The 14,742-nt window shown below is 33.6% G+C and overlaps 1 protein-coding gene across 1 annotated transcript in view; it reads right to left on the bottom strand.

The window, feature by feature from the left end:
- Window positions 1-14,742, bottom strand: part of KIF6 (kinesin family member 6) — a 201,797-nt gene that overhangs the window by 133,896 nt on the left and 53,159 nt on the right. Inside the window, exon 7 of the mRNA XM_026059833.1 lies at window positions 7,565-7,694. Coding sequence (XP_025915618.1) covers window positions 7,565-7,694 — 130 coding nt within the window. The remainder of the gene's footprint in view (window positions 1-7,564; window positions 7,695-14,742) is intronic.

The following is a 14,742-nucleotide window of genomic DNA, read 5'->3' as shown; positions in this document are numbered from 1 at the left end:
TAATCAATACCTCTTTTTGCAATATGATTCTATCTCTACTTTGTAATTCATACATATTTAGTTAAAGCATTCCCACACATAGAAAGCTCCATTAGAACTCTTGCAGGAAGTGTAAAGCAATAAAAATGTAAACTGTTAAATAGGAGGTGATTATGAAATGTTAATTGCAACCATAATCCTCCACACTTTGCTACTTGTATCACATAAGCAACAGAAATGAGAACTTGTCAACATCTTCAGCCTAAAAAGAAGGAAAGAAGGCTTTTTGTTTTTCTGCTATCTTACATATGAAACTTCACGGGGTATCACCATTTGGCTCTTCATAAAGTTCAAAAACAAACAAAATCTTTTGGAAAGGGTCTCAGAGCCTACTAAAGGGTTCCATTAGCGGCTTTCAGAGCTCATTTTGGCTTTGTTAGCAATACTCCATTCATATATATATGAAATCATCCTCACATTAATTTGATGTGATGAAGGGGGGAAAAAAAAAAGAAAAAAAGAGGGGAGTGGTCTGTCTCTCAGCAGATGGTTGCCATTGTGCAGGCTATATATAGAAAAACAGACGAGCTGCAGTTACTTACAAAGAACTAATTTCTTCCAGGAATTCTGTGACATCATTGACCACAGAAGCAGACTTCAAATCCTCTGTGATACCATGTGAACAATACAAAGGAATTAATTCCAGGTCAACTGATGCTGCCCCTTTGTGCTATGGTAAAACAGGACTCTAATAATGTGTATCTTTCAAGACCACTTCTTGGTAAAGCATCAGCTCTGATGTAGGAAAATATACACAAGAGATTTCAATGACATATGGCCCAGCCTCCTTTTTCTACATGATCAGGACATATCTGTGTTTACTGAAATTAAATGAAGTGTGTAGAAGCTTTATGACTTAAACTAGTATATATGTCACACTACGGCTGCAAGCTTAAACACAGCTTGTAGAAATGTGAAACAATAAAAAATGAAAGACTAACATTACTGATTATGTTATATTAATACCAAAACAGTTTTAGTAAACAGCAGAAATTCCCAGCATTTTACATTTTATTCTGTATACGTATGTTGAATTTCTGGAACTTTTGAAATAGACTCTCAGTAAAATGAAGCCAGTTGTGCTCTCTGAAAAAATCTACCACACAGTTTACAGGCTAAGCCATTCTCATTTGCACTTCTGATAATCCCTCTACCTCAGGTAGCAAGTGCTTTTATACCTTTTACTTAAATTAACCCAAGTTTTGGGGATTATTACTGCATAATTTCATAAAATACATACATTTAAAAAGAATTAAGGCTATATATATGTGACATTCCCCACAGTGCAAATCACAGGAAAGAAATGTCTTCAGGGTATGACTAATAGGTGTTTGACACCATGTGCACAGCATATTTATGAGTCTCACAACTTCCCTTCCTTCTACTTATAAGATCAATTTCTTTCATTGCAATACAAAAGCAATTGCTACTTTATAGTAACTGTAGTTCTTTGAAATGTCTTGCTCATATATATGTATATAATACCTGGTGCATGAAATTATGAAATCACCCATGTGCTTCAGATCAGAGTATTTTGGCACAAAGGATTTGATGAACAGCTTCAAAAAGTCAAAATATAGGTGGAATTGGGAGCCACATTAAATACTTCACCAAAATAATATCCAGATATTGTAAGACTCTATAGGAGCTAGAAAGAACATCTTGAAATATTTATGGACAATACATCTCAACAAATTACAGTTCCTACGAAGTAAGCAGCAGTTTCTTTTTTTCCAAGTGTTAGTTCTTATATATTCCATTCTTATCAATTACCAGTGACATAAGAATAAGAGAGGAAGATTCTACTTAAAAGAAAACCTGCAGCCCAGCTGTATTGCGAGAAGCATCTGATTTGGATGCTTCTGTCAAGGAATAAGACCTCATAGAAGTGCAGACTGATTGTTTGGGTGTTGGATCATATCTTTTTTAAGCAGCAGAAGTTGCTGGAGCCCAAGATCTAAAATTTAAATTTCAATCGTTAGCTATCTTAAATCCACAAAAAAAAAGTGGAAGTCCCACCCTATACAAGAATTTATGTATTTCCCAAATCCTTTGGTTGTTGTATTTGCTATTAAAAAAGCAATTTTCACTAAGAATAGCAAGGAACAAGAGGCTACTGACTTAAATAGAGTTCTTAATAAGTCATGTCCTAAAAAGAAGAAAGCTTCTTAAATAGTAGAAAATGTATGGAAAGCTGTATGAAAACCACCATTAGACCAAAGGAAGCCACTACTATCTGGAAAAATTATATGTTGATTATGGCTGCCAAGTATACCCAAGCTAGAGAAAACAGAAAAAGAGTTCAGGACAGCTGGGACAAAAGATTACCAGATGATAAATGCAGTCATTCAGCTCAACTGCAAGTCTCTGCTTGGCAGCTTACACTGTTGCAGTGGAATCTTCTCTTCTTTGAATGAAAATACTCAGACATCAGAAGAACATGATTTTCCTATATGAGTGAATCAGTGCCTAGCCAAGACATAAATGAAGGAAGGCTGATTCTGAATGCTCCCATTTTCTTGAGAATAAGTCTCAGTACAAGTTGTTGTTTTAAGATATTTTTGTCATTTTTTTGCTCTTGAAATTTTTGAAGAGGAGGAAAGGGCAAAAAGAAAGCATTGATAGCATCAAAGCTGGATACCACATTGATTTTCTCCAGTCTCAAACTATCTTCGGATGGATATCCGTATAAAGAAGTAGTTTTGACAGTTTTAGTCATTTTACAGTTCAGATGGTAAGAAAATAGCCAGTGTATCCTACAAGAATGATAACAAAGCAACTTAACATAGTCTGGTTTTGTGTTTGAAATTCATCCTTGTTAGAACATTCCCAAATTTTCCACACTGCTGGATAACAGCACAGAATGTCTTAAGTTTCTTCAAGGCAGAAGGAGCAGATTCCTGTGCTGAAAAGCAGCAGATATAAACTCTGAGCTCCAACAGGACCATGCTATATGGAAGGGCATGTGAGTTCAGCAAGAATGGGAGGTTCCTGCCTTTATATCTGATGGAAGAGAGAAACCTTAATATATCTTTAATTCCCTTTCTGATTAATATGGTACAAATGGCTCCTGTGGAGCATTTAGGTACACTTGACACAGATGAAGTTGCAAACTTATCTGCTATGAAAATATAAGGAAGAGAATGAGTGTACTCTGACACTTTCCTGATTTCTAAAAGCACCTTTGCATATTCACTACAAATACAATTTAGCAGTTAGACCATAGTAACTGAGGTAACTTTTCAAGTAATTACCATTCCATGGGGAGACTATTATTAAACTTTACAATATAGAGTGCCTTTTATCCATAAAAATCCCAAAGCACTTTAAAGACTATTCAAAGTATGAGATAGTGATTCTTTTACCACACTAAAGTGAAAGCACCTGTGCTGAAATCGTGATGCTATTTGGTGCTAATAATAATACATCACAGCTTTGTGAGAGTGTTAACAATTAACACCAATGAGGAATTTAGGGAAGCAGAAAGTTATAATTCAGTTTGGAATGCAGCCTGAACATGGATAACATGTCAACTCTTGACAAAAGTGTCTTTTAATCTGGTATATTCACATGTTGTCAAATTCTATATTTCATATTTTATCCAAGAAGCAATGTGTTCAAGCACTACAAGTGGCTCTCCAAACATATTCAGGAGAATACTAATTGACAAAATTAACTACAAGTGGAATGAGTCCAACTCAGACATCACAAGTCAGTCCCCACAACTATCTTTAAATGTTTTAAAGTTTCATTCTTTATTGACAAAAACGTATTTAAAGATTGCCAGAAGTCTGCTGCTTGCCCCATACTTCAAGCATTTTAAAGGCTGGAACAATATTGTGTATGCACTGTCTTCCAGATTCAAACAATGGAGAGTTACAGTTATAAAACCATGCACTAAAATATTTTCTTTCTCATTAAAATGAAGTAACTTTTCATTAGAGGAAAAACAAATGCTGAATTTACATGAGACTGCAATGTACAGACATAATCAATCTTGCTTCAAGATTTAACAGTTTTGAAATTGATGCATGTGCTTGGGAGGCTACTGGCTTTACGTTGGTCTGCTATTTTAAAGGAAATACTAAAAAAAGTATCACAGAGGGTCAGGCATATTATTTGAAAGGACAGTGATCACAAGAGCTTCCAATCACAAAAATTCAGATGAGGAAACCTCGGTCACAGGCATATTAATAGTACATCTATCAGAATAAAGCATTTGTGGACGCTACCTGAACAGACAAACACTTCTCCATTTGCATGGGCTTTTCTAGATGCTGCTGCTACCACCTGTGTCATATATTCAATGGATTTTGGAATCTCTTGTGTGCAAATTTTTTGAGCTACCTAAATCATGAAGTTGGCTTAAAAATCAAAGTATAAAAAAAAAATTCAGATTTTTTTATAGCCTGTTGCTGAGATTCTTTTGCATTCAAATGTAACAAGAAACTGTGTTTTATGGATAAAAAGCAAACAGAAAAAATAGCCAGTACGGCTGGAAGAGCTGCCAACATAACAATCAATTCTTTGGGTTTGTTCTCTGTCCACTTGTCCCTGCCAAAATACAAGAGACAAAAACTTCCTATTTGGATTTTTATATTATAAAGCATTTACGCATAGATGTCTCCCATTTTCTTTTCTTCCATTTCCAGAGCTCATGGCACATGTCAAAAGTGAAGTAAAGGACTGTTTCCATACTTGTCTATAAAGCAGTACTGTGCAAGTTACAGTAGCTTCCTCCCTTTCCTTCTCATGGGCTCTATTGTTATGTGTGGGAAGCATTCTCTTATAAAGGTTCATTAGGTTCTGATATTTAATGAATAAATGTAGTCTAAGGAACGTATTTAAAATCATGATCACTGTTTTTTCTTTTAAAGCACAATCAGTGGGGAGGGCAAAATGCAGCCTTCAAACCACAAGTTAGACTTCCATCAGCTCTCAGGCATTTCAGAAATCTTACACTTTATATTGTCATTCTTATTTTCAAAATGGTCCTACAACTGTTCAAAGAAGAATTGTCTTGGGGTAAAGCATTAGACAAATTTTGGAGACTGAAGTTCTGCCACAGATTTCCTATGTGAGCCACAGCAGTCACCCTAGTTTTTCCATACCTAAACTCCTCATCAATAAAAAAAAAGATGGATCAGGTCTAGTTTTTCCTTTTACTTCCTTTTCTATTCAGGTTTATTCATTTTGTGTCTTTTAAAGCTTAGTTAAATAGGGTCTTTTTTTGAGGTCAGGAAATGTTGTCATAATTCAATTAAGTGTTAATAACACGGATCTCTGGAGAAGAAGTTACAGCTGATTTCACAAACTCTCTTTCACAGACCTTTACATTAATCCCTCATTTCTGCAACCACAATTTTCTCATCCTGTTAAGTCATCATACATAGTACCACAGTGACCTAAAACCACAAGGCCAAAGGATCATGGGTGATAAATTTTGTAACACATGGTCATAGCACTCAGTAAACTCATGAGACTGAAACGTGCCTGCTGCTATTGCAAAGGAACAATGTGCAAGTAAAATTGTTGGATTGAAAACTTGCTCATTTTAAGTTTTCAGGATCATGTCAGCATTCAGGTTAATTAAAGTATGTATTGCTGCAATGGGCAGTTGCTATTCCAAGCAAGTTTTCTTGGAATATGCTAACAATTTTTTTTAAGTATCCTGCATTAAATGACACCAATGAAACAGTAACTTTATAGTATTTATATAACACAAAAAACCTTACTGCAGCAAAAGCAGCAGAAGTGGCAACAGCATAGCATTTGCTAATCCAAGCCATTCAGATTAGTGAATTCTATATTAGTGGGGCCCACTGTAACTGCTTGCCACTCTTCTGGTTCAGTTACATTTTCCAACACATTCTCCCTGTCTATTCTTGTGTTTTCTAGCAAGAAGTAGTATGCCTCAAACAAAATTACCAAGCTATAGGTTCAAAAACAGACTAGATTTTTCCTTGCACAACATAGTTAAGCCTTTTTTTTTTTTTAAAAAACCTCTTCTCTATATACCTGTTATTGGCCATTATTTGAAATGGATAAGTGGCACAGACATATTTCATCTGACTCATTAGGAATATTCTTCTAGCTTTATTGAGTGCTATACTTTATTTGGAGCTCTAAAGACTTAACATATTCATTAGTCCTTCTTCTTGTTCATGACTTAGTGTTTGGGAAATATTTTCTCTTTAGGTGACGTTTTCCATGTATGTAACACGACCATCCTTTACAATTACTGATTTATGAAACTGTCAACCAGCAGCACATCATTCTTTAAATATCCCATCTCATTCTCCTACTCAGCTCATCAAAACTGAATTGACATTTCCTGAAGATCTTTCTCCATCTCATGAACTTTCTTTTTCTGTTTTCAATGAGAATTATAATCACAGTTTTTCAGGCTTTTGAACACAATGTCATCTTTGGGTCTCCTCAGTTATACTTTTTCAAATTCCTCTCTTCTAAATTGTATCACTTTTTCCTTTTCAATATCAAACTCTCCCTCACCTCGATATTCATTTTTACTAACAGCCTTAATCACAGCTTCATTATCTCTTTGCTAAAAGTCTTTCTGCCTCTCAAAATGTCACTGCTGAAATAGTCTCCCTTGAGAAAGGGAAAAAAGATCAGCTTCTTGCATATCTATATTTTGTAATCAAATGCTTCTTCTTCTGTGCCCAAGCGTGCATGGTCAGCCAGCACAGAGAGCTACTTTGAATGGATCTTTCTCCTCATTGATTTACTACACATCTTTTTGGTCAAACAGAGGAAAAAAATCCACAAATTTCTAGAATACGATTAGCTGTAGTGGTAAAGATACATCTATTCAGAGATGACAATGCCTACATCTCTAATACACTTTTTATATTTACATTTCACTTCCAAGCATGAAGATAAGAAACCCCCCTCCCCGATTTCTTAATTGGATATGGAAACAATATATGCTTGAATTCACCTGAATTCTCCAGAATCAGTAAAATCGCTCTTGTCTTTGCATACTAGAAAATATTTATTCTGAATGTGCTACGCACCACCATTTGCATCTTTACACATAAGATCACATGTCCACAGAATTAGAAGAAAAAAGGGGGGGACTGCTAATCATTACTGTAACTACTTCAAAGGCAAGCCAGTATGTTTGTAGGAAAGCCTGACAATGTTTCATAAGGATATTTTTTCTAATCTTTAAATATGCGTTCATGTTGACGTGTATAATATTCAAAGGACAGTCTCTGTTTTTTTTAATGAGAAAAACATTTTTGTTTTACTTATTTAATTGCAGCAAGTTATTRCATCAGCCACCACCAGTCAGATTCACTATGGAAAAACAGAAAGCTTTCTGCAAAGTCGAAGATATAGTCATAGAAATGCTTATTTAATTTCACTATGGAAATATACTGAGCAAGAAGGAACTTATTCATTTATCACTGTGTGCTTCCTAGCTAATTCTTATGTAGAGAGGTTTATAACCATTTTAATTCTGATGGTGTCAAGTAAGATTTGTGGCAGCAGTTCTTACCTCAGCAATCATTCTATTGGTGTCTCCCAAGAACAGCAGGTTTAGGGCTTCTTCTTCATTAGTTGCTTGCTGAAGAGACAAGTTTTTCAGATGAATGTTTTGATCAGAGTCTTCCATTACCGTCACTTTTCTACAAGAAAAAAAAAAAAAAGGAAAATTAGAATCACTGCAAGGTGATCTCTGTTCTGTACTTTCATTAAGACTGCACCTAAAATAGGTGACACCTGAGAAACAAAACCTATCACAATAAAAAAAGCACTAAAAATATGAAGAGTTACAGATACACATTAAAGAAAGTACCAAATAAAATATTTCTATGTCACCTCCTTTTTCTCCTTCTATTATAAAACTCCACATAAAAGAAGAATAATTAGAAAAAGGTTTGGGATCTTTTTGGTGAGATAAGTAAAATCTCAAGAGCAAGACATTAGATGAATTATCACAAACAATAAGTAGGGGTTTGTTTCCCATTGCAACATTTATTTAAGCACATGATACCTAAGTATAGCACAATCTTGATGAAAAAATAGGCACGGAATACTTCAGAACCAACACATCTGTAGCCAACATGTTTCTAATAACTCTGAATTTGTCAAGATTATTTCTCTTTCAATCTTCTTCAAATGGTAATAACTACAAATGAAAATGATCCCTTTCTGTAATTAAAAGCATACAAACAGAATGTTCTTATTTATTTTTACTGAGGTTAGAAATGCTGTTAACTGCACTTCTTTAAGCCTTAAAAGTTAAGAGAAAGGAAGTTAGATGGAAGCAGCAAGGACATGGCAAAATTCTGGGAGAGTTACTGTCACTGAAACCCCTTTTCACTTCTTTAAACAGCCCCTTAACATAAGACATTTTTCTTCTGATTGGGTAATAGAACATTAAACTTTTTTGGTTGCATTGAGTAGCCGGTTAGGGTCTCCTTAGCTAAGACATTCTATAGTATCCAATGTGGAATCCAAGTAGTTGTTTCACTGGATTTGGAAAACTTCCAGAATGAGGACCGTGTTAAAAATGAAGCACATTAATTCTGAGGAAGACTAGGGTGAGTGATATGTTTTGAGACAATTTATAAGAAGGAAATTAGAGTTATCTTTTCGCAAATATAGATAATAGATCAACCACACATCAAAAGAAAAAAAGCCAACACTTTTGCTTCATGTATATAAATGTGTTGAAATATAGAAATATATATATTTCATATTCATCGAGGTCAACCACAAGAGGGAGTATGGGGCTGATCTTGAGATTTTATCTCTAGATAGTTCTTGCATGTTAATGACTCCAAGATGCTCCGAAAGCACAAAGGTTGGGTTTTGTTTTGCCTTGCTTTTTTTTCAAAACAGGCAGAAAGAAACTGAGCAGCTAAGTAGCATTCCAGAATATTACTCTTGAATATTAGGGAGCAGTCTACCTTCTGATGGTCAAAATGTTGGAACAGAAATACTGAAATCATTTGAAAGCATTGCAATACATGATTTTCAAGAAAAAATACATGTAAAAGTAGACACAATGCTGCTTTAGTAGTCATAACAATTTTTTTCCAAGTGTGATTGCCTCCTGCTATAGCTTTATTTTTGTGCTCTAAGGCAAGATGGCTTCAATCCCTAGTAAAGTCAAGAACCTCTACTTCCCCCATTAAGAGTCTAAACTCAAAAGTATGTCTGCTCTTAGATAACAATGTTTTGATAATGTCAGATTATATTCTGTCCTCAGTTCCAGTTGTGCATGTATCACACACAAGGCCAGAGTAATTCTGATTAAAATATGATGCTTTGACTGATTTTAATATTTTAAAATGACTTAATAAGAATCATCCACCTCTTTTTATAATTTAGGAAAACAATGCTGCTTTACTACGAACACTTGTCATTGCACTTCAACTTCTAAGGATTTTTTCAGACTACATTTTGACCAATGATTATAAATAATTTCCAGTCTTGCAGACAATAAAGATACTAGTTTGGACAAAAAGTTTTGGAGGATTATGTCAGAATGGGCAGAGTAGAGAGACTGTAAACCAGTGACAATCTTCTGTCCTGCGCAGTGCCCTTTCAGCTATTAGGAGGATTTCCAGATGGAAGTCCAAATTTGCACATCTACAGAGGACTCTTAAAACCTCTCCAAAAAGACATATCCCAAAATGACAACAAAATGATTTATTTCATAGTGCTATAAAATTACTGCATAATATGACAATAGATTTCTATAGAACGCTGTATATTAGTGATGTGTTTAAATTTCTTAGTCCTGACTTGGATCTTGGAGTGGAAAAGTTAAGTTATCCATAATGACTGAAAGAAGGCAGAGACAAGGTTTTGTTTTCTTTATAAACAAAGAATCTTTTCCATTTAGTTTAATGGATGGAATTTGTAGCCGACTAGAAAACTTGTAGGATGGGATCAGCATTTTTTATACTGTTATTAATTCAGGTCCATTCCTGCATCAGCTTAGCTGCCATTAATGCAAGAGAGCCTTATACAGTGAACACTTAAATAAGAAACTCCTGTTACTGGGAAACAATGAAGTTAAAACTTCTTTTGGTTCATTAATACCATCTGATTAAATTGTGTAATATAAACAAAAAGCTCAGAGCTTTGGGAAAACAAACGACAATTTTTTCTTTTATAAAGTCTCCTATGATTATATCTGTCTTCAGGGCTTAGAATTGAAGAAGTCTATAATAATCTCACAAATTTATAAACATTTAAGAATTAATCAGAGTGATGTAAGAAGGATCATCTGATGAGGATACACACCCCGTATAATAATGCGTTAACAGAATATAGTGATGTTATTTTGGCATGAGAAGGAGACAATACATGCAATAATAAATTTAGGAAAAGGATGGAAGAAAAGCAGTAAGCATGCATCTTGGGGTTTGTCCAGAAAAACAGAGAGGAAAAAAAAAAAAAAAAGGATAGCCAGTCTTTGTGAAAAGTTCCAAGGAGCTTTAGCTTTTAAGAAAGAATGGCTAAGATCATCATTTTATGTATCATCCAAAAAAAGCTCCTTCAGAAGCACAGCTGCCTTTATACCACATCAGAGGACAGAGTCAACACTGATTCAAGAGGGACAGTTACAAGCTATTCAACCACCAGCAAAACTTCCAATAGCACGCTGATTTGATATTCCATTTAAGCACAAATCAAAGCATAATCTCCTTTGCTTGTGAGACATGACAAAACTATGAGATGAGCTAGTATTGGTGAAGGCTGCTTTTCTGACATATATGATAAAAAAAATCCTTCCCACCCTCTCCAACAAATTCCACATTTGAGTCAAGAAAAATACAGTTTTATTGTTCTACACTTTATGGACACAGTTACAGTTGAATGGGATTGGTGGATCATGTAGGAACAGAATATACAGGATCTGCTAGAATTTGCAGGCAGCTGCAATAATCTCATTCTTAGTAAAATGTCTGTTAAATGAAATACTTCCATATTCAAAAGTAAAGACACACCACAGCAATAATCTCAGCTGAATTACTTCACTCATTAGATGACTTATCTAAGTTAAGACTTAAAGTGGTCACCTCAGAAAAGTTTCACTGATTGCTCCCTACTGGTTTTGAGGAAACAAATAAATAGAAAATTTGGATGTGAGTAACTGTTCATAACGTACGCTGAAGTTACTTTACACATTTAAAGTGAAAGTTGTTTGAACTGTAAAGAACAAAATGTAGTCTTTGAAGAAATGATTCAGAACAATTGTCTGTTGTCTCTCCAGTAAACAAACACAAAAGCATACATTTTCAAACCTGAATATTCTCCTAACTTTAGCATTCAATAGTAACATTTATATTGAATACTCTTCATTTCGAAGGAGCGTATGTCATGGGGAAACATACAACCTTAGAGCTAATGAAAAGCTTCGGAAAAAGTTCTTTAATTTGAACAATCCTGCAAATCTTTTATAAAAACAAGAGATAGCAGTATGGAATCTAACAGTTTATCATCTGTATTTTAGAATAATAGTTTTATACTTGTTAAATTTTCAAAGACAATCATAATTTCGATTTCCTTGTATAAGGATGGGACTCAACACAGTTACAACTGTAATGGGACCGTCAATGTGGAAATTAAATTTTGCATTCTAATAAGTAAGTGACTTTAAATGAATCTTCATCTGAACAAGCTGGGTTTCAGCTAGTGTTTTAAAATTATAATGTCAGCTTTGTATAAACAAGACAAGGTGTAACTGTCAAATAAGACATATTGTATAAGAATCATTAAGATGCTTCAAACAATATCTACTATGGGCTACATGTAATATCAACAACTGAACACTATGAAAGTTGTCTTTTTTTTCTTTCTGTGAAACTACAAGTTCACTGGGATTTCAAAAGCAAATTTTGCTGATGTATAAATGCCAGTACCGATCAGAAACATAATTATGTTAAGATTTGTTAATGAACCTGACCTGTGAACCACCTTACTTTTGTAAAACTAGAGTATGGTTAACCACATGAACAGTTTATTTTACAGACTTTTCAGTTATTTCCAGTTATGTAAACATGTAATATATAACAAACATTCTGTATATATTTAAATTAGACAAAATCTAGAGTTTAGTGATTCCAGCTTCACAGACTTCTGTTTATTATACTTACACTGAAGAGACTTTTTTCCTCTCTCTCTTACATGTGAGCTACATTTTTCTCTCTCTCATATGTGAACTACATTCGCACATTTGTCAGGAATTTATTTACAAAAAAATTATTGGTTTTATGTGAAAGGTTCTCTCCTCTGCATCCAGCAGAATCCAATTAAATTGAGCAGTATCAGGAAGAAAAATTCAATAGACTATAGAATACAAAGGATGGCTCCGTACAGCACATGGACTTCAGGAGATGGGATTCCAAAACTCATCAGGTTTAGATGGATTGGGCAATTCTTCTAACTGTTATTATTTATTTGGCATCAAGGACAATTTTCACGCCTGGGTTTTCAACTACTATCTATGGGTCTATTGTGTGATTTTCATAACGTACTTCTATTTGCTGAATGTCATCACTTCCACTGAATTAATTAGCTTAATGTTATTAGTATATTAGTTTGTTAGAGAGAAGTACATATCTTTGATTCAAAATGCATCTCTCTTGCAAGAATATGTATAACAATACTCCTTTCACAACAATCTGCATACTTCACTAGATTAACTAGGTTGTTTATCTTTCAAAGTGACAAATTTCTTCAACTCTTTTCTTCTCCACCTTATATGCTTGGAGGAATATCAGCACAGACTGCTAATACCCAAGCACAGGTAAACTGCATTTGGCTTTGCATGGTGCTTAATACCTTGATGCCCCCCTGTGAAGTTCAACAGGAAATTATCAATAACACGATCCTTTTCAAGTGCAATAAATGTAAGTTCTTAGTTTTTAATATTCTAATTAAAAACATGCTTTCAATGAAACTGAGCAAGTTAGATTATTCTGTGCTCTGCTTACTACCAGTAAAATCTTAAGGTCTTAAAATTCTTAAAAAAAGGAAATATCTTTCACATAATAAACATCTGAAGAATTTTAAAATCTGTGTAACTACTATTTAATTTGCCATTTACAATAAATTATCCAAGTAACTAAAAATATAATTAATCATGTAACAACCCTTCTACATAGTCTGTACTCCTTTTTAGCTCCCTACATTGAAAAAAAAAAAAATCCCCAAAACATATTTTATCAACTAATTACTTTTATACAATACTAAATATAAGTTGTGAAGGTATAGTTGTAGTCTGCAGTATGAACTTTGACAGCTGATGTACTGAAAATGATAATGACCATATGTAGTAAAAAAATTTAAGTATTTATAAAAATTAGTCACCATGCAGAACAAAATTTGATTGTCTCACTAATAACCATTCTGCAACAGAATATAGTATATAAATTTAGGGGTAATTACGATTATCCCAGCATGCTTTGTCCCCAATTCACAACCAAATATTCTGTCAATTTTTACTTTTTTACAATAGTCTAATACATATATGGAATTATTCTCCATTCTAGCTTAAAGTACAAAATACAACCAATCTTGATATTCTAAAATTCATGATTATTAATAAATATTCAGAATCTAGTTTTAAAAAGTGACTTCTATTTTCCTAGGCACACGGTCCCAAATAGCCATGTTTGAATTAAAGTTCCATCTAAACCAAGTTCAATTCATTTCAATAAATTCAATTTAATAAAATGAACAAACTGAATGAATTAAAATAAAATATAATTTAATAGATGTAATTAATGATTTAATAAATTTGAATAACTTAATAAAATGAATAAATTCACTTTCATAAGCTGAATAAAATCTACTTAAAGTAACAGACTAGTTACTAATACACAACTGAGAACAGAAATTTGTACCTGCAGAAAATGGACACAAAAATAAGTTATCTCAAAAATTAGTCTCTTATTTTTAATTTTTTTCTGTGTAGCACAGGAAGTAGATAATGAACTACATGAGATTCCTGAACTTTACTACAAAAGATATTAATAAATACACACAGTACTTTTAGCATTAAAATGTCAGAGAGATGGACGTTAGTCCCATTTTATAGTATGAGTTTGTCTGCTCTTCCAATATCTCTAGACTAGCTTGTCTTATAAAGGTCAATTGTGAAAGTTTTTTTGTAGCTATAGATCCTGGATAGACACCACATATTCCGCAGAAAACTAAAGCTAGATTTTATTACAGCTTCTAACAATTCAGAAACTTTCATGGCAGCTTAATTTAAAAAAATGCTTTAATAAATTATCAAAATAATTAGTGATTTTAACATAAAATTTACATGTTCCAGTCACCATTAAGGTAAGTGAGACGATTCATGGTTCCCAGCATTATTTCAGGGCATTTACAAATCCAAAAAGTCAGCAACTCATTTCTTTGTACCTATTTACTGTTCACTGAGTTATTTTACAAATATCACAGGCTAAAATATTTTTTTCAGAAGACTCTTAAGAGCTTAAGGTTCATATTTACTATAAATTGTGTAAAATCCTTAACTTTAGCAAATGTATGTGTTCAGGACCTACACAAGCCTTTACTTACTACCCTTGTCCAAATATTAGTAGGTGCTAGAGTCTCATCAAGGAATACTGTTATGACAATCCATTCTGAAGTAAATATATTGTGATTTGGAGTTCCATTTGAGCTTTTGTACCTTCTATTATT

The sequence above is a fragment of the Apteryx rowi genome, unplaced genomic scaffold (assembly GCF_003343035.1).
Source record: "Apteryx rowi isolate R43461 unplaced genomic scaffold, aptRow1 scaffold_160, whole genome shotgun sequence".
Lineage (NCBI taxonomy): Eukaryota > Metazoa > Chordata > Aves > Apterygiformes > Apterygidae > Apteryx > Apteryx rowi.
This window is presented reverse-complemented; position numbering and strand designations above follow the sequence as displayed.